The 25,301-nt window shown below is 45.3% G+C and overlaps 1 protein-coding gene across 1 annotated transcript in view; it reads left to right on the top strand.

The window, feature by feature from the left end:
* Positions 1-25,301, top strand: part of WDR19 (WD repeat domain 19) — a 992,607-nt gene that overhangs the window by 852,112 nt on the left and 115,194 nt on the right. The window contains exon 35 of the mRNA XM_085642250.1: positions 9,719-9,795. Coding sequence (XP_085498376.1) covers positions 9,719-9,795 — 77 coding nt within the window. The remainder of the gene's footprint in view (positions 1-9,718; positions 9,796-25,301) is intronic.

The following is a 25,301-nucleotide window of genomic DNA, read 5'->3' as shown; positions in this document are numbered from 1 at the left end:
ACACCGGGCTCTTCACCTAAAAGATCCAATTAGATGCTGCACCTGATAAACATTGTTTATTACGTGGCTCTACTTTTTTGGTGCAGAAATAGTCACAAACAAACTAATGTCAGCGCACCGGGGGGAGGCTTATGTGGACACCATGATGTAATTTCTGATGTGGTCGATGCAGATCCAACTGAGGTCACCTACTGGCGTGCAGAGGTACTGCCCAATATTTTTTGGATCCAGCTTGGGGAATATTCTAAAGTGAGGAATCTGCAGTTAGAGTTCCTACTAGAAAAAGCTTTATAGTAGGTAAGTAACTTGTTCTTAACGATCAGGCAGTTGAATTCCTCCAGTCACTGGTCAGTACATAGGATAAATGTGGCACCTCCACCGCCATCTCCTCAGAACATTCCTAGACCTGGGAATGCTGCATCTGAGGAAGATGGCCCTGCTGGAAGAAGACTCCTGGCTTCTTACTTGTGGATCCTGCTGGAAGAAGAGGAGTTATACAAATGTTCAAGGACCCCTGAATCCGGCTGGCACCCAGGGACTGGAACTACCCTCCAAGGGTCAAGTGGTTTGCCTCCTCTTTACCTGCCTCAGAGACGCAAAAAGCAGACCGACTACTGACTCCAAGAAAGCCCATTTGTCTGAAAAGAACTAGATCCTGCAGGAGACCTGGCTGGAGAGGAACTTTGTGCACATAAGCCTGTCCTGGGACATTTTGGTCTCTCTGCAGGACTGACCAGAGGTAGCCTTCACAGCACTTGGAGACTAACCCGTATGGTAAACCTTTGAGCAGGACAACCCACTTGGCGCATCTGACCTCCTCTATACTGTGGTCAACTTGAAATTGTGCCTAGGTCCCACCATCAACTGTTCCTTTTCCATAGTGCTTGACCTTTCTATGAGCTTTTATACCATACACCTTTAAAATTTAATTTCATATGGATAATTCTAACCACAGATTCCTCACCTTTAGAATATCCCCAGGCACCAAACTGGATTTGGAAGATTTAAAACAGCATTGCTCCCTTAGTCTGGTAGGTGGTGTCATGCATTGACCACATTCTGCCCTGGAAGTGACAAACTGAGACTATAAGCACCACCTCTGCATGCCCACATCAGTTCCTATCTTTTCTACTTTCGTGCACGGATCCGGAGCATCCGCTCACTTTTTTTGCCTTCGGTTTAGGAGTTTTTTCTCTAAATTATGTCCAAAAAACATTGTGCGAGGGAACATGTCCCCTCCAAATCTTACAAGGTTTACAGCTTGTTGGGACTGTAACAAGAAAATCTTTGTGACAGATCTGCAGGAGGTATGCATCTTGTGTTTGGGTTCTGGACACAACTACAAGTTGAGCAAAGAGGGTGCCCTCATGAATCCGAAGGCAATCCATGAAAGTGCAGTGCCATTCCTGCGACCGGTCCTCGTTGCAGCCCACGTCTTCCAGTAAGTTAAACTGGAAGCACAAGGAGGCTAAGTGAAATTTTTTCCCAGTCCCAGAGAAATATTAAGGATGTCAGGGTGCCTCTAGGTCTTGCTCCGGGTTCCCTTTTGAGAAGTCTAATCCACTGCTGATCCCAATACACTTTTAGTTCCCTGGGCCATCAACAGTTTGAGGCCTTTTAGTAGGCCATGTTGCATATTTTTGGCACTCTTCTGGCTGCCTCTGGGATGCATTTGGGTCCCAACAATCCGAAACGGCCTCTAGCTGGGTTACCACTGACGTATCTATCCTCGGCATAGTCTGTGCCAACTTCCACTAAGGCACCAAAATCTACTCTGGTTCTTTTGACATGGAGCTGGTCCACTCCTTACTAATAGTCTTCTCTGACTCCTAGCTAAACTCATCTCAGACTCAACTGAGATCGTGCCTTGAATCTGTCCGAGGCACTTGTTCCCTGTGTATTCTGATTCAGATAAAACAATACCTTTATTGCGGAAACGCCATCCACTGCTCCAATTACTTTTTGGTTCGAACCTACAAAACGCTTTATTTTGCCTTTAGTAGCACATGGCCAGCATGTGTGAGGCAAAATCAGGCATTATTTCTTTAGAGGGTGGCAAAATATAACATGTTACATGTTGCACAACTGTGCTATGCCTTACAATTCCTTTCTAACCTGCCTGCATCTTCCACCTACAAAACGTTTGCACGATAAAGGTTTCCAAGAAAGCTCTCTAGGAGATACATTCAGGCTCTCTTCTGCCCATAGTCTGAAGAAAATTTGGAATGATTGGTTCAAATCATCCTTGTGGCTTCAGATTGGGCCAGGAGAGTGTAGTACCCAGAACTTCCGAGTATGAGCATCTGTTCGCCTATCAGGTTACCGCTTTGGTATGATCTCATGTGGTAGCAGCAGGGTAGGGTCCTGCACCCAAACCTTTGTTATTTACACCTCTATGCATGGATATTCAGCAGCAGCAGTTGACTGCAGTCTATCCTCTTCCCAAAGTTGCGGATCCTTCATTGCTGCCAGACATCCTTATACAGTCTATCGACGCTGGGCACTAGGACAAGTTTGTGGCCTGTGTGAACCCATTACAGGCCAATCTGTTGGATGTCTTGTTATTTGTTTTATCTCTGGCCCAGCAAGGACTTGCAGTGACCCCCATGAAAATATATTCTGCAGCCCTTCATACTTCTGAATTTACCGGATCAGTTGTACTTGTTCAAATCCCCTATTGTGAGGAGGTTTATATAAGGTTTGATACATGCTTCCTGCCAATGCCTTTGTGATGCCACAGTGGGATCTCAATTTGGTCCTTACTTTCCTCATGTGTACTCCTTACAGTCCGATGGAACAATTTTCCACTACTTTTCCTGACTCTGAAGACTGTGGGCCTCATTTACAAACTTTTGATGTACGGCAGCGCAGCAGACCTTCCTGTTGTGCTACCATGCGTCAAAAGAAAAGGGTAGGAATGCACTGTATCTACAAGATACAGCACATTCCTGTCCTTCCCTCCTGCGCCGGCTCACAAACAGCAGCTGTGCGCCAACGCAGACACCCTTGAATCATGTTGCAAGGGAGCCTGCAGTGCGGGGATGATTGTTTTTGTGTAGGAAGGGACACCTTCCTGCATAAAAACAATAATTGATGGCATTTTCCTCTTTCTAAGCATGCTGCATTATGCAGAATGCATAAAAAAAGAGGAAAAAAACTAGGAGAAATAAAAGTATTTCCTCTCATTTTGCCACTCCTTTGCCTCCCCCTAGGGAGGCGTAGGATTCTGACGTATTCCCAGGTTTATGATTCCTCGTAAATCTTGGAGTGCTTCAGATTCCATGGGTGTTGCGTGGGAACACCCATAGCAACACCCATGGAGGATCGCCCCTTTCATACAGTATTCTGCTTGAAAGGAGCACATATTTTCAAGGCCATGCAAAGCCACGTGAAGTCACATCAAAAAAGCAATGCTCCGGTGGCGCAAAAGTGCTTCTAGGACCTCGTAAATTAGGCCCTGCATTCGTTGTTGTGATAAATTCCGATCACTGAGTGAGTGAGCTCCAAGCTCTTTCAGTCCAGCCACTTTATACCACCCTTTTCCCAGATAAACTGGTGTTTAGAACCAGGGCACCCTTTTATTCAATCTATCATCCTCTCAACATTTTTTGCTCCGCCACGCCCCTCAAAAAAGGATGGTGGACTCCATGGGAGGGACCCCAAGACAGCCTAAGCTTCTACATCAATTGCACCAAAGACCATCTGATGCATGATCAACTTTGTGTGGGGTGTTCTAGGGCAATGTGAAGCAAGGCAGTGCAGAAAACACTGTGGATAGTCCTCTGCTGTGGCCAGGAAGCAGACACTAGAAGGACTGAAGGCACATTCCATGAGGGCCAAGGTTGCTACTACTGCGTTCGTATGTGGAGTGACTGTTCTCGATGTTGGTGAGGCTGTGACGTGGGCCACAGTGCATACATTCATGAAGCAGTACTGCCTTGACAGCCATGTCTGATAGGAAAGGCATTTTGCCCATTTGGTCCTGCTGGACTTTTTGATATGAGCCATTCCACATACCCGCCACCATGGGAGGTACCGCTTTGGTATGTTTTCTAAAGGTGAAGACTCTGCGGTTAGAGGTATCCATCAGAAGAAAAAGGTGCTTACCTTCAGTAACACTCTTTCTGGTGGATACTCTGTCTAGCCTCAGATTCCTCACTCCCCGTGCACCTCCCCATTCTGTAAAATGGTCTATTTCTCAATCTAAAAAGTTCCCATATTAGAGTCAGCACACTGGTACCTCTGATTATTGTTGGGTTCCACGTCCAACGGCTCGGACGGAGACAAGAATGAAACTGACGGTGCGCAGAGGTGGTGCTTATATGTAGCTCTGCTTTATCATTTCCAGGGTGGATCAGCGTGGAGCCACATGGCACCATCTGCTGGTGTGCCAGGAGGAATGCTGCTTTAAATCTTCTAGATCAAGTCTAGGCCCCAGGGTTATTCTAAAAGTGAGAAATCTGTGGTTAGATAGAGTATCCACTAGAAAGAGTTAACGAAGTTGAATAGTTTATGCATCTCCTGTTTCCCTTAACTTATTTTGATGTTCATGGTGTCTATTTGCTCATTAAATATGTTACTTTTTTCTTAATTGGTTTGGTAATTTTATTGTGTTGTATTCTTTTCTTGAAAATTGTTGCTATTGCTTCAAATTAGCGCGCTCTTATCTGGGGATTGCCTTCTGCTTGTGCCGTAGTTTCCTGGAGTTTGGCAAACTGTTTTTTGTCTTAACCAAGGTGATTTATTGAGTTGATAGGGGTACTTCCCTCCCAAATTAATAACCCAATTTCTGGCAGTGCCATAGATATGCAGAAGCTATGCCTTCACAAATATTACAATAGCTTTCTGAGGGTTCAGATAGGGAGCACCGACTATCAATGGAAGGTTCTTTTGTTCGGTCTAAAGTCAGCCACTTTGGACTCCATGTGCATGGCAGTAGTAGGAGCGACCCTATAATAGAATGGCATTGTTGCGTATCTGTTAGTAAAGCAGTCGTTGGTGAAAGCCAACTCAGAGCATAAGCTCCAACAGGTCCTTCAGACAACCCTGGATGTACTTCTCAACATGTGCCTGCAGATCAGGTCCTCCAAGTAGATCCTTAACCTTTTTCAAGTTGTGAATGTGTGCACCATAGGCTTTTTAAGAGTAGGCAGTGGTCCCACTGACCTCTGCCCACTCTTAAAGAATGAAAAGGAAACTTTTCATTTTTCTTTTTTAAATGCATCTCGTTTTCCTTTAAGAAAAACGGGCTGCATTTCAAATAAAAAACTGCTTTATTTAAAAAGTTGTCACAGACATGGTGGTCTGCTGACCCTATCGGGCCATCATCCCTGTGAGTGCCAGGCATTTCCAATGGGTTGCAAATTGTGACCTCCCTCATGAATATTAATGAGGCAGTTCCCTTGCAACCCATTGGAAAGTGTAAAATACACTGTTGTACATAGCTGTTTGCGATTTCGTAATAGCGAATCGCAAAAAATCGCTTTTAGGGAATATCAAATGGAAGTCGATGTACATCTGGCCCTAGTAGCCTACTGAGTAATTTAAATTACAGCAGATTCCTTTAGTGCTTCACATTAAAATTAAACTGCAGTGCACATTTTAGCAAAAGCTTCAGGAATCTTCAGAGGAGTGGTGTCAGTGTGCCGCTGTTTACTTTGCCTGCATACTGTGAACTGAGCAAGGTCAGGGATAAAAGAGATAATTGTACTGCGTAATCCAGAGAAAGACCAGAGACCCCGTATGGCCGCTCCCAATAACCTCCTCTCATCTAGACCATGCACACACACAATAATGTTCTTTGTGCAGCCCCTCATGGTTGAGATAATTCTGCTGCAATTAAAATGTAAAACATTCATATGGTCTTTGGAGGCAGGTCTGTACCGTATCAAATTGTGATTTTAATAATACTTCAGTGGTTATAATTAATATTGAAGGGTGATATGGAAACTGGCATGACAGTGATGCTGAACAGACTGTGAGAATAGGAGGCTGCCATGGAATTCCAGTGGTGCGAAGCAGAGCATAGTGTGGCAATGGTTCTTTACATGCTGGCAGAGAGAGATCTTTGTAACTGGCATGGATGGTGCTTTTCATATGGAGCGATAGTGATCCTTTAAATAAGGGGGCTATTGTGGCAATGGTCCTTTACATGCTGGCAGAGAGAGGGCTTTGTAACTGGCATGGCAACAGTGCTTTTCATATGGAGCAATAGTAATTCTTTAAATAACGGGGGCTACCGTGGCAGTGGTTCTTTACATGCTGGCAGAGAGAGGCCTTTGTAACTGGCATTGCAATGGTGCTTTTCATATAGAGCGATAGTGATCCTTTTATTAAAAGGGGTCTATCGTGGCAATGGTTTTTAAGATGCTGGCAGAGAGAGTAATTTGTAACTGCAATGACAATGGTGCTTTTCAAATGGTGTGATTGTGATCCTTTAAATAAGGGAGGCTATCGTGGTATTGGTTCTTTACATGCATTTGGTTTGAAACTGACATTGTAGGTGTGCTTTACATACTGGAGGATTGAAGGAGAAAACTATCTGATAGAGACATCTAGCCTTACTTTAGAATCTTCACCAGGCGCAAGACTAGATCCTGAATTTTTTCTCCATAGCATGTCCAAACATTGGTAGAGGGCGCCGTAGGACTCCGTCAGACGTCATCCACCGGTTGTGACATCGACTGAGTCCATATAACTCCCTCATCGACGTCCGTTCCTTCTTTTCTGCCCTTGCAACGCAGATCCGGAGCGTTTAGGGGGGCATTTTGCAGCCCATTATGTTGAGGAAACCGTATGCTTTTTGCGATGCCTTCAGGCTTTAAACCCTGTGGCTCTTGTGACAGGCAGATGTTGATCACAGATCTTGATACCATCTGTGGTGCCTTGGAGAACACCATGACTCCGAGGAGTGGGTTCCTGTCAGCGTCTTTGGCCGAAGTCGTTGAAAAGAGTGCTGTATGAAACCTGCCGGTGCGACTATCTGAGGCACTGCGTCATCGTCAGTCTTTGTCGAAGTCCAGAGACCGGTCGAGGAGCCGTTCGGGTGAGGGACCATTTCTTTTGACGTTGAAGAAGGCTTCTAAGCACCAACATAAGTTAGTTTCTAACTCCATCTCCCAACCTTTGGTTGCTAAGCATTCACAGGAGTCCACCCTGCACCTTCCTAAATATCCTGGAGCCGGGACGACTATAACCCAAGTGCGGGAATATTAAATTTGAAAAAGGAACCCAGCAGAAAACCCTATTCAGGATTATAAAAAAACAATATGAAGATCCTGAAGTGCCAATTCTATTGAGTGAGGAAGCTTCACCTAGTAATTGTTGCGTGCTTCATTACCGAGTGGCTGGTTAAAGAGGACAGTCTAGGTCCTGCTTATAGTTGGCCAGTGCACTTTGTGTGTTTTTGATCATCACAGAGGGTGTGCATTGGCGTACCTCCTTCTCTCTTATTGTGTTACGGGGTGTTGCCAGTTGCTGACATTGTTGTTGTCTTGTTCTATTAGGTGTTGTAGGAGAGTAGGGTCTGCTTTCTATGTTCACCCCCACTTTTTGCTTTTGCTTCACTGGTTTTCGACTTAGATGTGGCTGTGGGCCTGCCAATCAGACCCACAGCCCAGCTGTTCTCTCTCTAAATTTATACTATGTACTTTAGGTGCATAATTCAATTGGTTAGGGTCACCTTATTGGCCCCTGTATAGTGTACCTTAGGTACCCAGGGCATAGGTGTACCCTAGGCCTACCAGGGGCTGCAGCATGTATTGTGCCATCCCTGGCCTGGCCTTCCATTATGACCAAACTGGCTGATCACTCAGCTGGGGCAAGGTCGTGTAATCACCCCTTGCTTAGGTGTAGTATTCCTATACCTACCTTATATATAGACACATGTGTACCTATCAGCCACTCCTATGGCAGGCCTTAACAATCCTGGAGGCAGAGTGCTTGGTAACATGTGAGATGGTGCTCTAGCATGAGCTGAGCCTGTCTGCAGCTTTCGGAACCATGTCCTTATAGCTGTTCTATGATATAGCCTACCATATACTCTTAAAGTACCTTATAATCTTAAACGGTTATGGTAACTATGGTTTGGCTTTATCAAAACATGTCGTGTAAGGTGTCTAACACTTTGGAATAATACCCCCATACCATTCCTGGCAATGAGGATATTATTCCTCCCTTCTAGAGGGAGAAGACATGTTGAAACCTACTTACCCGGTTAAAGTTAACCAGAGCCCCAGCATCACAAAATGGATGCTGCTGCCACAGACACAAGTCTGACCTCCTGCTGCTGGGAGTCCTTCCAGCGAGGGAGGTTTGGACAATAGGTTTCCTGCCTTGGGAGGTACAGCAGGTACCCCAAAGTCAGTGGGCAGCTATCTTGTGGCTCTCCTTCTCTGAGAAAGGTAGAGACAAGCTCCTCACAGTTAGTGATGAGGATGCTGACAATTACACTGTCCTGAAGAGTGCTCAGATTGATGGGTTTGGCCTAACCACTGAACAATACCGGTTGTTGTTCAGGGATACCCAGAAGACACAGACTCAGGACTGGACTGACTTTGTAGATTGTGCCACTAAGGCTCTGGAAGGCTGGTTGTTGGGTAGTAAGGTTAAGGACTATACAGGATTGTATAATTTGATAATGAGAGAACAAATCCTTAATAACTGTCAAAACCAGCTGTTGCATCAACACTTGATTGACTCTGACCTAACTTCTCCCCAGGAATTGGGAAAGAAGGCAGATAGGTGGGTCAGGACTAGAGTTAAGCAGAAAAACCAGAACCAGGGCGGTGATCAGAAAAAGGCAGACCAGAAGGGTAATGATCAGAAACAAAAAGACCAGAAGTCTTCACCAGGCCCCCAAAAGGCTCACGGGGAGGGTGGTTCCAAAAAGGATAAGAAGAAAGATGGCCAAAAGAAACCCTGGTGCAACTATAGTCAAACTCACATTGGTTTAGTGAGTGCACCAAAAAGGATAAGCCCCCAGCCACCATTGCCCCTAAGGCAACTGTACCCCCTAGTCCAGCTGTAAGTGGTGGTTCCCAGCAAAAGGGTGTAGTAGGGTTAACCCTGGGAACTGAGGAGGATTCTGGCCTAGTCAGGATACCTACTCAGGCTGTTCTGATCTGTGATGGGGACATAGCTTTGTCCTCTACTGTAGGTCCCAGTAACCTGGGCAAGTACAGACAGACTCCTTTTATCAATCATAGAATGGCTCAGGCCTACAGGGACACTGGGGCTAGTGTCACAATGGTGACACCTGCCTTTGTGGACCCTGGACAGATCATGCTAGGTGAGAATTACCTAGTGACCAACGCTAGCAATGCCACTACTTCCCATAGTGTGGCAATTGTTAACTTCTCCTGGGGCGGGTTAACTGGCCTCAAGAAAGTTGTGGTAAGTTCAGACCTTCCTGTAGAGTGTCTGTTGGGAAATGACCTTGAAACTTCAGTTTGGTCTGAAGTGGAGTATAGGACCCATGCAGAAATGCTTGGGATAGATGCATATGTCCTTGCTGTGACCAGGTCACAGGCCAAAAAGTGTAACACTGAACAAGTGCTGGATCCTGGGACAATGGACTTAATACTGAGGCCAGCACTCGATGAGCTGCTTTGATGCAATACACTACTTGGTGCTGATTTTCTAAGTGTTTTAATTGCACCCTTGATGCATCTATGCTAGTTGTCAATAGAAAAATGTTAATTAAAAAAATATTTTTCAGGGTCGACACATGGTCAAAGAAGATTGGACAGTCTGCCCTCACTGTGACTTTTCAGCTCTGTACTCTGAATTCAAAATGTAAGTATGAGTTGTATTTTACTTTGCATGATACTTAATTACATTGTTGTCTGTAAGTTCACACTAAATGTATTGGTATTTGAGTGGAATTGGTTGGTAATGTAGAAAATATCAGTTTTTACACATCATAGTGTATCAAAACATATGTTTCTATTTGCAATCTGTAATGTGTTTGTTAAGCTACACACTATGACCCTCATGTAGAGTGGTGGAATTATCCCCAGACCGATTACTCTGGCTGAAAGCTTGCAATCTGCAATTCTCTGTATCTCCAGGCCTGGAGTTATCAATTCTGAAAAGTCAAGAACTGATAGTTCTAGGCCCGGACAGACTAGACCGGTGCTTACCAAACATTTTGGAGCCACTACCCATCAATCAATCAATCCGGAGTTTATAATGCGCGCTACTCACCAGTGAGGGTCTCAAGGCGCTGGGAGGGGGGAGGTGCAGCTCCAGGTCAGTCGAAGAGCCAGGTCTTGAGGTTCTTCCTGAAGGTGTGCAGAGTGGTGGAGCATCTGATGTTGACTGGGAGCTTGTTTCAGGTCTTTGCTGCGACATAGGAGAAGGCTCTTCCACCTGCTCTGGTTCTGTGGATGCGTGGGGTTTCTGCCAGGGCGAGGACGGCGGAGTGGAGGTTCCTTTTGGGTACGTGGAAGGAAATTCTTTCGTTGAGTTATTTGGGTCCAATGTTGTGTAGGGATTTGTATGCATGGGTGAGTAGTTTGAAGGTTACTCTCTTTTCGATGGGGAGCCAGTGGAGGTCTAGTAGGTGCTGAGTCGTGTTCGTGTCGTGGGGTTCCAAGGAACGAGTCTGGATGGTTTGGAGCTTGTGTAGCAGGGCTTTTTCGATTCTGGCATATAGGGCGTTGCCATAGTCCAGTCTGCTGGTTATAAGTGCGTGGGTGACGTTTTTTCTGCAATGGGGGGGTCAACTTGAAGGTCTTGCGGAGGGTGTTGAAGCAGGTGGAGGCTATGAAATTGATCTGGTGGGTCAAGGTGAGGGAGGAGTCTAGAATGGTACCGAGGTTCCGGGCGGTGTCCATCGGGGTGGGTGGATTTCCGAGGGCAGGGGGCCACCAGGAGTTATCCCACGCAGTGGGGGATGGTCCAAGGACGAGGACCTCTGTCTTCTACGTGTTCAGCTTTAGGCAGCTGTCGCTCATCCAGGCTGCTACATCTTTCATTCCTTCTTGGAAGCTGAGTTTGGTGTCTTCGGGTTCTTCATGAGAGAGAGGATGAGCTGGGTGTCGTTGGCGTAGGGTACTATGCTGAGCCCATGCTGTTTGACGATGGCGGCGAGGGGACCATGTAAATGTTGAAGAGCGTGGGGCTGAGCGAGGAACCCTGGCGTTCTCTGCAGTTGATCTCTGTGGGTTCGGATAGGAAGGGAGGGAGTGGGATCCTTTGGGTTCTGCCGTAGAGAAAGGAGCAGATCCAGTCGAGGGCGGTTTCCCGTATACCGGCGTCATGTAGTCTGACTGCAAGGGTGCGGTGTGAGACGGTGTCAAAGGCTGCGGAGAGGTCTAGTAGGATGAGGGCCGCAGTGTGGCCCTGGTCGAGTAGCATGCGGATGTCATCGGTGGCAGCGGGGAGGGCGTTCTCGGTGCTGTGGTTGCTGCGGTATCCGGACTGGGAGGAGTAGAGAATGGAGTTCTCTTTGATGAAGGTGGTCAGCTGGACGTTGATGAATATTTCGGTGACTTTGACTGCGAAGGGGGAGGAGGGAGAAGGGCCGGTAGTTTTTCAGGTCCGTCGGGTCGACCAAGGGTTTTTTGAGGAGGGGCGTGACCTCTGCCTGCTTCCAGTCATCGGGGAAGGTGCCGGATTCGAGGGAGGTTTTGATGGTCTGGCTTAGTTTGGGTGCTATTGCGGCAGCAGCTCTGTGGTGGATGTGCTGTGGGCAGGGGTCTGTGGGGGCCCCAGAGTGGGTGTTCTTCATGGTCGTGCATTCAGTGGTGGCAGGTGGTGATAGTCAGCTGGTTATGGTTGGCTGGTTGTCGGTTGTGGGGAGGGTGGCAGTGTCCGGAGTCTGTTTGCTGAAGTTGTCGTAGAGGGCCTTGATTTTCAGGTGGAAGTAGGAGCTGAGCTTGTTGCGGAGGTCCTGAGATGGAGTGACGTCCGTGGTTTCGCTGGGGGGTTTGGTGAACTGTTGTATGACTTTGAAGAGTTCTTTTGCATTACTTGCGTTGGAGTGGATTTTGTTCTTGATGAAGGTCAGCTTGGTGGCTCTTATGCGCTGGTGGTATTTGTTCATGGCGTTCCTGTAGTTGTTCTGGTCTTCAGTGGTTTTCCTGTTCCGCCAGAGTTTCTCTAGGCGTCTGCAGGAGCGCCTGGCTTCTGAAGGTTGGTGAACCAGGCAACCAAATGTTTGTAGCCCACCTAACTTTAGTGGACATGAAGCAGGGCAATATTTGAATGTAACTAAAGCAACTTGTGGTAGCGCACTGTCATTTTCAGGCAGCACATTTTCCATTGAAATAGCCACTAAATTTGCACAGACATACAGTTTTACTGATAAAACTATATTGCACACAAAATATTATGCATGGAAATCGGGATTCGTGAATATTAATCATTTGTGCATCTCCAAGTAAAGTGTCTAGATTTATTTTAATTCTGTTAAAATGTTTGTTTCCATCACACTTCAGAGTTACAAAAAATGTGCTTCATTTTTGCTTTCCTAACCGCTGAATGGGTACAGTCCATTTATATGTATTTACATTTGTGTATTGCAAAATTTTTCAGCCTTTCCTTTGACACTCCCTGTACCCCTAAAATATTATAGGACTAGCCTATCGGTCAGTCAGGCAGTGCCTGACGGGCTTGTTAGACAGGTCACTGTATGGACAGTTTTTTTGGCTGTTTGAGGGCTTGTTTTATGGTCTGCTGGTTCAGTCTTTACTGTTGATTCCCCTGATATTAAGACAAACATTGCATGCAGCAAGCTCAAATCCATGCAGTCTTCCATACCTTGCAAAACACTTATACAGTATGTGATTACAAGTTCAAAAGTGTCCCAATTTGCAAACATGGGCCACTTTTTAGGTGTCGCCTACGCAGTGCGCATGCGCTGCAGAGGAGGGCCTTTAGCCGTCGCTCAGCTCTAAGAGAACACTTTGCGGTTAATATCCAAACATATTTCCAAGACTCTGCCACCGAGCGTGCGACTATGAAGTATGCTAATTTCCTGTAAATGTGTATTTCAATACAGGTTTTGAGACGTTGGGGGTCTTACCAACAACTAATTATGGCCCTAACGCCGAGAGACGCTGTAAAGTAATGCATTCTATCTACTTACAAAAAAATACTGTGTGCCCCGCAACTGGAATTCATTTATTTTGGTTTAGTAGTAAGGCTTTTTGGTGTGTATTCCTTTCGCAATGACAAAAAAATATTATTATTGAAGGCCAGTTGTCGCCCCTTTGATGTCAGCCAAGCACACCTCACAGATCCCGTGTCTGCTGAACCCGAATGCAGTGTGCTGGGCTTGATCTCGACCTGTTTCACACTTTCTTCATGCATGATTTACATTGTTTACTTTTGCTCGGTGTGGCATTATTCACAAAAAGTGTAAGTGATTTCGTTTCTTTTTCTAAATAGGCCAGTTTAAGGCGGGGCCTTAAAATACCTCAATCTTTACACCCGTTGAATCGCACCCTTTTCATTATTTACTTAAAACGCAACAAGCCGGCAGCAACAAAAAGAAATCGTATATCAAATAGCCTCGTCATGGGCAAACATGGTCGTAGTCGGGGCTGTGCTCTTGACGCAGGATCTGTATTTACTGCTAAAGGTAAACTCGGTTATATACCTTTTCACGATTTGTTGACAAAATTATTAATAAAAAAAAAAGACGGTAGCATTTCATCCTCAGATAAATTCAACTGCAAGGTCCATTTTTATCCTCAACCCACCTCCGCGCACCCCCCCACATCCCCTTCTCCCATTGCCACAGATCTGATAATTGACAGCTTCATTATTTGCCACATCAACACGAGACCTTGCAGTATTGTGCTTTTTTTCGGCAGTAACAGAAGGATGAGAGGCGAGTAACGCAAAATATGCTTTGTTTTGAAACACCCATCTCATCACTTCCCCGCTAAACTACAAAAAGCTGCTTAAAACGACCTGTTTTAATTCCTCTCAGTTTTATCGCGCCAGAAAAACATGACTTGCAGGGAAGAGTGTACTTTTGTAAACCTATTGATTCACCACGTATGCCTGTATCTCACTGAGGTGATTTGGTAAACAGTAGCCTGGAATGCAACAAGTGCAGATCTAGTGTGGCACGTGAAGAACGATGCCTGCATCTGAGGGGGTTAAATGCTACCTGCGAGGGGATTTCGTGGTCACCACGCCCCTGAGCCCACCTTGAACCTCGTGTTTTGTGTGGCTTTAAGCCGGTACCTTAACTGGGCAGGTACGGTTAGGTACTGGGTACCTGCACTTCTTTAATTTAAGAGGGAGAGTACTTGTATTTCTGGAGAAGGGAGCGATAATTTTAGATGTAGAGCACCCACTACTCAGGAGCAAGCACTAGGCACTACCTGATAGTAAGTCTCCACAAATCTATACGGCCATTTCATATACTGCTTTAAACGTGTGTTGTCTATATTGAGAAAGTGCTCAGGTGTGTCCATTCAGGGGAGTCCCTGAGATAATGAACTGTTGTTCAAGCTTGGTTCAGCTTGGTTCAGTTTTCCTTTCCTCGTCTGTTTATTTAAAGGATTTATTTGGCACCACAAGTTACCTTTTGGTCACTGTTTGTCTACATAACATATTTTCTTTAGGTAAAAACATTTGCAAACCCAATAGCTCTAGCTAAACACTTATAAGGTCCCGAAGGCGAGACCTATTGGCTATGCCAATGCTTGTTTAGCTTTCTAATTCACTAATGGGGCCACTTTTAGTTGAGTGTCTGGGCCTATTTTCTGTCCCAGTCCAACTCTGCCCAGCAAGATTGTCACTTAATTCACTTTACTGTTCTTACTTTAACTGCAAAGTGAGAAGAGTTTGTAAATATCAATCTCCATGTTAAAAAAACTAATTTGTCAGAAGACATAGTCTGACATTTGACCTCTGTCTTGGAAATGCAGCAAATGGTTCAAGATAAATACAGAATTTAAAGGGATCTTTAATAATTTCTTGGATTTTTGGTGGAGGTTCCTCTAATAGCCAAGATAATACCAACCAACATAGAAGTTTTTAGGCTTCTTAGGTGTTGAGAGAACCAGGGCGGTTACTGCAGGGGGAAGAGACCTGAGATACTATCTTGAAGGGGAGCAGGCTGCTTCCTACGGCCTAGGATGCCACTCAACTACACATCACTGGGGATACACAAGGGCAACGTGGAAGATGTGGGATAGATATAACTGTAAAATCACATTGATCCTTGATGTCAGAAGATATAGAGGAGTGTTGCTCTGCCACCTGCTGCCCGATTTTCGTTTTTTCCTTTTAATAGTTTTGTGTTTATTGATAACTGTATTGCTGTTACTTATATATCTAAAAATAGGTATGTGCAGCCTTTTTAAACATTTTGCCTGTAATATATGCTTTGGCGTACAACTGTCACATGTTTAAAAACACAGTTGTGCACTATATATTATAAGATATATGCTTGTACTCTATATTGCTGCTAAGTGTATCCCGAAATAAAAACAAATATAAAAAAATAAACATTTCTTCGACTTTTGCGGCTCACCAAAAATTTACTCTGTCAAGACCCACAGTTTGGGAAATACTGCACTAGACCATTTTCCAGGGGGCATGGGTTGGGGCTAGCCGCAGCAGTACACCCTACCCTCTGCCCAACCCTGCAGTGCTGTAGTATATGGGTATCAGACACTGCTCCCCTGCACAGACTCAAATTTCTACAGCCGCAACCCCAGGCCACTATGCCCCCACCCCTAATTGACCTTTTTCCTGACACTTCCCATCTGCACATAGCGGCTGAGAAATAAATGTATAAAACAATACCAATTTGGGCTTAGAATGAAGTATACATTATGCAAAAAAGAAGCAGAAACTCTAGGTAGTTCCCAAGTGTAGGTGGAGAGCAGCTCCTCTATAGAGCACCCTACAATACCATTGACACCGAATCTATTCACCTCAAATTTCTGTTTCTCTATCGAAGTTCTTAAGCATAGGATTAGCACAGTGCCATCCATGCTGAGCTAGAAAGGGACAAAGTCTTTTGCCATTTCTACAACAAAGTCTATAACCATAGAATTAGCACAGTGCCATCCATGCCGAGCTTTGAAATGACAAAAGCCTTTTACCACTCCAGGCACAGTATTACAGCTTTGGATTGGTAAAATGCCATTTAAGCCAACCTGGAATGAATAAAAGCAACCTCCGAAACATGTTTCGATATAATTATAGCTCTTCAGAAAGGTTTAGCCTTCTTCAGACACAAGCGGACCCAAACAATCTAGCAGCCTCCCTGAACAACAGATTTGACAGTCTGATTTGGAGTCATCTTGCCGAACATAAGCGGCATCTTCACCTAGATGTAGTTCATCACATCTTTGCTCTGTGGGGGCTCCCTCAGGTGGACTTCTTTGTTGCTCACGGCATTGCTCATTGCCCGATGCTCTGTACTCTTCAGTATCCATTGCACAGAGCTAAAGGGGGTACCTTTCAGTTGACTGTTCTCAACGTGTTTCCTCCCATAACCATGATTGCTCGAGTTCTAAGGAAGATACACCAGGACCAAGTGCAAGCTATTCTTGTTGCTCTGGATTTGCAGAAAAGGGTGTGGTGCACAGTCCTCCTGCACCTCTCCTGTTGTCCCCTGCTCTATGTTCCACTCCGGCTGGACCTTCTGTCCCAATCGTAACTTCAAGTATTGTACCCCAACCTCCACAGCATCCCCGTACATGCCTGGTTGGAGATTGTGTGGGGAGAGTTAAATACTTTAAAGCAGTCACCTGCAGTGGTCATCCTTTTATCCCATCCCCTTTCAAAGAAACTGGTTTATTCTGGAAGGTGGAAAACGTTTGTTGCCTGTTAGGAAAACAACATTGACCCTTTGAAAGACCATCTTTCTGAGGTTCTTAGGTTTGCACTTTTGCTCGCCTGGCAGGGTTGTGCAGTGACCACAGTAAATGATTATGTTGCTGCATTGTCTTTGTTTCTTTACATTCCGGGTCAATTGTCAGTGTTTAAATCAGCCATTGCTAGTCGTTGAAAGCGTTAGTTAATCTTTATCCTTTTCTTATGCCTCAGTGAAATGTAAATTTACTTTGAACTTTTTTAATGGGGGTCCCTCTTGAGCTCCTTCGCATTTGCCAGTTATGTCTTCTAACTCTCACAATTATTTTTCTTGTTGCTATTACATCAGTTAGAGGCGTGCATACCTAAGCATCAAACCTCCTTCCACAAAAGTGTTTTCCCATACAAGCTAGAAGTTTGTATGAAAATGTCCTTTCTTCCCAAGGTAGTTTCATCTTTTCATTTTGGACAGACTATCACTTTTCCTGTCTTTTTATCCTCCTCTTCAACCTTCTAAAGAAGAGGAAAGATTATATAGGCTAGATCCAAAATAGGCAATCAGTTATCAAAATGAAAGGCCAATAAAGTTTAGAATTGATGATTTGGCTTTTTGTAGGGTATGCAGACTGCTGAGAAGGTAAAGCAGTTCAAAAGTGAACAATAACCATGAAAGACCCTCCTCAAGCATTTGATCTGCATTTCACCAGGGCAAAGGCTTCTACTTCAGCTGTTACCCAGGGCATTCCTGTTACAGATATTTCTCCAGTATTGTATCTTTTATAGATTCACATGCCTGGACGTTCTCCGTTGTCATGGTGGGAGTCCCATGGTAACAGTAAATTAGCAGTATTAAAATGTAACATTCAATTGCCATAGAAAATCACTAGCCTTGCCCTGAACACACTAAATTTGAAGAGTTTTATTTGAAGAGTTTTATATAGCGCTGGCTAGACCCGAAGGTATCAGAGCGCTTTACATGAGGAATCGTAGCATTACAAGTTACAAATTGCATCTGTTACCAGAGCACAGTAAAACATAGGCAAAACAACAATGTTACAGTAAGTCGTCAAAGGGAGGGGGAGGAAGGAGACAGGGCGGGTAGATGGGGAGAACAGTGCCCAATGTCCGGCTGGGTAGGTGACGGCTGAGGTGGTGAGCCAGGGCAGATCTCCTCTATAGCTGTCTAGCACCTCCACCGGGCATCAGCCATGTTGCTCAGGTCTCAGCGGTCAGGGAAAACAAGGTTACATTAGTTACGGTTGCATAGACAAGACGGGGAGAACTGTGCCGGGGAGAACTGTGCCCGATGTCTGGTTGGGTAGGTGACAGCCGAGGTGGTGAGCCAGGGCGGATCTCCTTTATAGCTGTCTAGCAGCTCCACCGGGCATCAGCCATGTTGCTCAGGTCTTGGCGTTCAGGGAAAAACAAGATTACAATAGTTACAGTTGCATAGTCAAAGACAGAAGAAACAAGTCCCCAGTAGAGGAATAGAGGGAATGTGGGGGGGCGGTGGTAACAGAGGGCTAAGAAGCAGAACAGTTCTGGCAGATTGGCAGTGGGAGAGAAATACCTCATGGGGACCCAGTAAGAGTAAATGGGCCCATAGCTCAGATGGGCTCACATAGTCATTAAGTCCAGTGTCAAGATTAACCCACCGCATTAGGTCATCTCGGCAATAGGGGGGTACCGTGCAGCATCGCTCCTTTTATACACGTTTTTCCCATAGAACAGTATGGTGAACAAAGATTACAACTCAGTTCCCACAATAAACTTCAAAAGAGTTGCGTTCATGTTTCAGGAGGCCGGAACATAATTACAACAGTATTGCCAATTCCCAACTGTAAAAACATATCTTCTCTGCAATAAAACACATTCCATCCTGACCGTAAACACATTAGGAGAAGGGACAAAAACAGATGCAAAGAAAGGACAAGGATGCACAACAGATTAGAGAAGAGTGTTAGGAGTAATAAAGGAAACTTGATAACGGGATCAGAGACCCCGTGTCTAATGTATGCATGACTGAAACAATAGACCGGCACGGCAAGATGAGCCTTGAGCGGGGCCATCTGCCTTCGTCGTGTCATTTCCCTCGTCATAAAAGTCATACCGGACAAAGTCCGTTCGCTGGCTACTTGAGGGCAAAAAACAAAATGGATGCCGTATCTAAAATGGAACCCGAGGGTTCAGATGAACAAACCCAAAAATAAGACGAACCATACGTGGTTGCGTAGCGAAACTGCGTACACCCACTATACTCGTCATTTGCGGTTCGTAGATACCCAACTCATCCATATTCGTCACCACTCAAATGTCGTTCCGTCCCACACAGAACCTCAGACGCTCCTTTTGCCCTCATGTAGGCAAGCATTAGTCAAGGTCGGAATCTATTTCAATATTCATCAGATCGTTCAGTTGCTGCTGTAACATCATTCTATTCATCAACGTTTCCTTGGTAACAGATGGCCGTCTTATACACGTTGTAGCACATAGGCCACATAAGGCAGGACCACACTGTACACAAAGACAACACGTGAACAGAAACGTTACAACAACCCCTACGATCATCAAAATCTTCCAACCCCAAGTTGACATCAGGCCCCAAAACCATCCTAGAAGCGTCCAATTACCTTCGTCCACGTGTATGGACTCAGAAATCTTGTGCAACTTCGAGATGGCTTGGTAGACAGTTGGAGCATTGTCAGGAATAAAAATGCAACAACTCGAATGGATAACTTTACACACACCACCTCTATCTGCGAGAACAACATCTAGAACCATACGGTTCTGCAACGTCATGAGTCTATCCGCCTGAAGTTCAGCTGTTAAATTACCAAGGGCACTTGCAGTAATATTAGCAGTCGACTCAACTACACGTGTCAACTGTCTTAGGTTCCTACTATTAACCATAGGTCCCCAAAACGGCAAGAAACCCTTAAAGAAGTCTCCTGCTTCTTGACCGGCAGTATCCTCTTTGCTAATAACGCCTCTCACAACTCTAGTTTTGTGATAATCTGAGGCGACAGTGAAAGTCGGTGGTAAAAGATTCGCAATATAACAGGTACCCGAGAAATCACGGGGTAACCATGTGTAACGCCCTGAACGTCTCAGGATCGTTTAACAGACACGACAATGAGGACGCAACCACTTGTGAAGGGTTAGTTCTTTTAATGAAGGCAAATAAATTACAAAGAACAAACAAAAGTTATAGTCACTGGAATCCTCCAGGCTAAGTACGTTACCAGCCCACAGCACGGATGGTCCTAACCGTCCTCTGCATATACGCCGATCCCGGCGTATGCCAACAGAGGGCAGAAATGAAATGGCCGACAATGCCAATCGGTAGGCTGTGAGGGGCACGAAGAGTGTTGGGGAGAATCGAGGAGTCAGGGAAACACCCAGCCGGGGTCTCTACCTGAAGGAGGCAGCCGCTCAACCTCTTCCTCAGACTGCACCGGGACGCGGAGTCACCTCCTGGTGATGCGTCACCGATACCCCAATCACAAGCAAGAAGACTGAACCGAGAGCAGCCGCTCGATCGATCCTGTGGACTTCCGAGTCTGTAACGCGGCAAACACCTCCTGGTGTGCGTTACAGCTGGCAGTCCCTGTGTCTCTGGTCGGGCTGGGAGTTACGACTCCAACCAGCAAAAGCGCCACTGCGCTTGGACTCAGCCGAGTCAAAAAGCGAAGCTCAATGGTTGACCGGTAGAGCTTCCGGGTCCTTCACAGGTGACGATGGGGCAAGACACGGCCCAGGGAGTAACGACTCGACCTACCTCCGTTCTTGCCTTACTGGAGCACCACTCCGGAACACTGCTCTTCACGAAGCAGGTACGTCGGTGTAAACACAATATTCACCTTTTCACTCTCAACCCCCTTACACCTTTCCAAAACCAATTCATGATATAAACTTACTTTAATTCCTTTCTATTTGTATGTTACCTCGTTCTAATTACCACTTTTCAATTTTAATGACCACGGTAATTTGTACACACATTTTAAGCTCCACATTACGTTCTCAGTCCTTCTTCTAGGTCACATCATCACTTACCACTAACTTATAGTCTGTTTTCACTCTTTGACCCAGTAATCTGAATCACGTGATCACATCTTCGTTTTTTAAAAATTCACGCACCAATCCAGATCACCACTTCACCATTGAATCCACGCTTCTGAATCCCGTACACGCGGTAAGAGAATACGCATCTAAACTTCGGCGTACTATGTAACTTTCTTGCATGTTTAGCAACATTGTTTATACACGGTTACTCTACCGGCACACCCGGCAGGAGAATACGCATTTAACCACTGGCGGAAAACGTAATCTAATTTCTCGCACGTTTAGCAACGTCGTTTCCACATGTTAACTCTAACAGCTTCGTATTAACCGCACGACACCTCACTACCGGTACCGGCACAACCTGCAACGACGCGATAATTTTGAATTCACAACCTAAGGCACTTTACTCTCTTTTGTTATTCGTTAACACCACAAACGCGCTAGTTACACCCTATTTTTGTTACCTTTTAGCGTTTAATCACGGGCACTCGTTTATACTTCTTCACAACTATAACATAAGTCTCTCAGCTTCACCGTCACCATCTCTTCATGTCATGTTTCTATCGTCACTCGACGCTTTTCCAACAACCCACGCTTTACTATTTTCTTTTTATTCTTCCAGTCATATACATTGTATCATATCCTCGTTTTGTATGAATGTCGTATATTGTATATTCACTATGTATATAATTGCTTGTAGATCTCCCCTGATGAAGGCAAATTCTGCCGAAATGCATTGGGAACGATTATGGGAATGATCATGTTATTGTGAATTACAACGGAACTTTCGTCAGTCAAGGAGTAAAAATGCTGTTCGTTTTTCTATGAATGAATAGAAAACAATAAAAACTTTACCTTGAAAATATTTCAACTCGTGATGAACTATCTTCGCCCAACAAATTAAAAACCGCACCTGCGGCAATTAGCCAGTGCCTGGGGGACACACCCCATATCATTGGGGGTGCTTTTCAATAAACACAATATCCGACAGCCTTGTACCTCCCGGTTCCTCCCTTTATAGGGCGTGTTTTCCTTGAGTTATGTAACAGCTCTCCTGTTTACATAAGGGCGTGTTTCCCTTGAGTTATGTAACAGCTCTTCTGTTTACATAAGGGCGTGTTTCCCTTGAGTTATGTAACAGCTCTCCTGTTTACATAAGGGCGTGTTTCCCTTGAGTTATGTAACAGCTCTCCTGTTTACATAAGGGCGTGTTTCCCTTGTATGACAGGAATTCTTGACACCATGTATATGCGCGTTCATAACATACAAAATAAGTGCCCTTAGCAGTCAGAAAGACAGGGGAGGAGAGCATCGGCAGAACATACGTGTCAGTGCAAGCACTGTTCCCAAGTTGTGCTCTCGGATTTTGACCCAAACCTTTCAAGCAGAAATTACCGAGGTGTGGTACAATCCGTATTGGGGACGAGCTCTTAAGCTGTCTATCACCCACTGACGTACTATACTCAGCCTCGCTCAGATCCTTATAAGCCTGTACCTCTTCATTTGGGATAAGCGATGCATCAAAAACATCCCTATCTAAATCCGCTATCGCTATCGCCAAAGGTTTGTGATACGGCCCAGGACCAAAATTGGCAGAACGTGGCTCTCGACTGGGGTAGGAATCTAGTGCACTACGGAACATAGTTTGGAATGCTCGAGCCGAACCCTGGGAACTGTAAGGAAGGACCAAATATGGAATACCCCTATCCATGGTATGTGGCATTAACCCACACACCCAACAATTGGTAGTATTCATCACCAACTGATGCTGATGTAGAAGTTGAACGAAGGAGTTATTCATAAATTCTGCACGTCTAACCTGTTCATGTTGAGGCAGAGGATGAAAAGAATGTGGGGAAACAGTGGTGAGGGAGCTTAGTTTAGGAGGAAAGGTAGGTGAAACAGAAGGTAATAACAACTGTACTCCAAAATACACTCCACCCACCAATAACATAGATACGGTCAGGAACAGTAGGAACACCTGAAACAAAAAACATTTTGTACGTACAACTCTTCTTAATTCTGATCTCTGCGCCGACATCCTTTCTACCTCCAACAGCTTAGAGAATGCCATCCTCTACAAACCGTCCGTGACGTACTTGACGCACTTCGTTCTGAGTAGCGATTATCAATCCCCAGGAGTTCCCAGGAATCGACAAAAGTAACCGACCTAGCGTCAGAAACCTGCTAAACAGAAAGGAGTACCCGCACGGCCCTACGGTGACCCGGATGGAGAGGTTTCCTCAAAGTTCGGTGTTATTACAAATCTCTTAGCCGTGGGACAGCACATAAAAACTCAAAAAGAAAGGATATAATTGTCCATAATGTTCATAGCATCAAAAAGCAAATATACAACTAATTTTTATTAGTCCTTGAACGAAGAAAGTATCGACTTCTTCCAGGTCGATTTTGCTCTACAAACAATTGTTCAGCTGGCGCAACGGTATTCGATGAAGTGGACAAAGAGTCAGACCTTGGGCTCTCTGCTACCGATGACTCCACATGTGGGTTTGGCAGTGACAAATCATTCCCCACAGGTTGAGCGTCGCTAAACGGCACAAAGTGCAAAGGAGTCTCAGTTTCTGTTGCCGAAATCCCAGTCCTCACCCAACCATCCGTTGGTAAGGGGATCGGTACCTTTTTTGTGTGGCTGGCTTGTACCCAGTTCTTCCAGCCCTCCAGTCGAACCGCAGTCCTCGTTGTCAACAAGACTTGAAAGGGTCCTACAAATCTTGGCTCCAAGTTACGTTTCCGACCGAAATTTCGGGTAACAACCCAGTCCCCTGGCCGGAGCTGGTGTCCAGGACCCTCTGTCTGCGCTGGTAGAGCTTCAAAGACCTGTTGATGGATTAACCGTAGTTTAGTGGTCAAATCATGCAGGTAATCAATTAACATTGGATACTCAAGACTATCAAAAGCCCTTGGTCTCGGGACCCCCCAAATATTCGCAGGGCGGGCGAACACAATCTCATATGGGCTAAGCCCTACTCGAGAGTGTACGGTCGCTCTGGTCGATAGGAGAGCCAGAGGCAAGGCATCAGGCCATGATAGACCAGTCGTAGCTTGAATCTTGGCGAGTTTTAGTTTTAGGGTACCATTGTACCCTTCAACCAAACCCGCTGCCTGAGGATGATTAGCACTATGGAATTTTTGACGAATTCCAAGACCCTTACACACACTCTGCATTACACTTCCCACAAACTCACTTCCATTATCCGACCACACGATCCGTGGCATTCCGTACCGAGGAAAGTATTCCTTCAGCAGGATTTTTGCTGTGGACAGGGCAGTGTTATCTTTAAGAGGATAAGCCTCAATCCATCTGGAGAACGCACAAACCACAACCAAAACATACTTCAGGTTATTGCATCTCTCCATATGGATAAAGTCCAGCTGGATAACCTCAAAGGGACAAACAGGAGGAGCAAAATGACCAGGTGGAGTGGGGGTGCCCTTGCCAGGATTGTGCATCAAACACACCATACAATTCTTAACCACTCTCTCGGCACATTTAGCAATACCCTCATTCCTCCATACAGGGGACAAGAACCTACATATTCCTTTCGCACTGATATGTGACAACCCATGAGCCATCGTCACAACAGCTAATACGTACGCATCTGGTAACATCCACCTCTGACATTCCGTCAGGTCAACCCAACATCCATGCATGTCCAACTTTCCCGTACTTTCTTTCCACTTAGTCTTTTCAGCTTTAGTAGCTTCGTTCTGAATTGCTTTCACACTCTCAATAGTATTTTCACACATACCAGTCTCCGTCGGCCACCTCACTGAACTCGTGACATACATTCGGGTCGCAAGATCCTTAGCCGTTTCCTTAGCAATCTCATCCGCAAATGCATTACCACGACCAGCATCATCCGTCACTTTCCGATGTGCACTACATTTAACAATCGCCACTTGTTTAGGCAGTGTAAGTGCATCCAAAAGGTCATTCACGAGCTGCCCATGCTGAATCTTCGTACCATGCGATGTCATGAATCCTCTTTCTCTCCACAGTCTTCCAAAGTTATGCGCAGCACCGAATGCGTACTGACTGTCGGTAAACACATTCACTCGCTTTCCTTTAGACAAAACACACGCTCTTGTCAATGCAATCAACTCTGCAGCTTGTGCTGAATTCTGATTCAATCTCGCAGTTTCCACAACCGTGCTCAACGTCACTACAGCATACGCAGTCGTCACATCGCCATTCGGCAATTTAAAGCACGAGCCATCCACATACAAAGTACCATCGGGATCTGTCAAGGGAGTGTTTTTCAGGTCCACACGACCTTTTGTTTCTTCCTCAGTTCGTAAATAACAATCATGTGGTGGCACATCATCTGATTCCATATTAATCGGCAACAATGTCGCCGGATTCAGTACATTACAACGTTTGATCTGTATATGACTTGCCAAAAGGGTCAGCTCGTACCCAGACAACC

Source organism: Triturus cristatus, chromosome 2_2, assembly GCF_964204655.1.
Source record: "Triturus cristatus chromosome 2_2, aTriCri1.1, whole genome shotgun sequence".
NCBI classification, from domain to species: Eukaryota; Metazoa; Chordata; class Amphibia; order Caudata; family Salamandridae; genus Triturus; species Triturus cristatus.
This window is presented reverse-complemented; position numbering and strand designations above follow the sequence as displayed.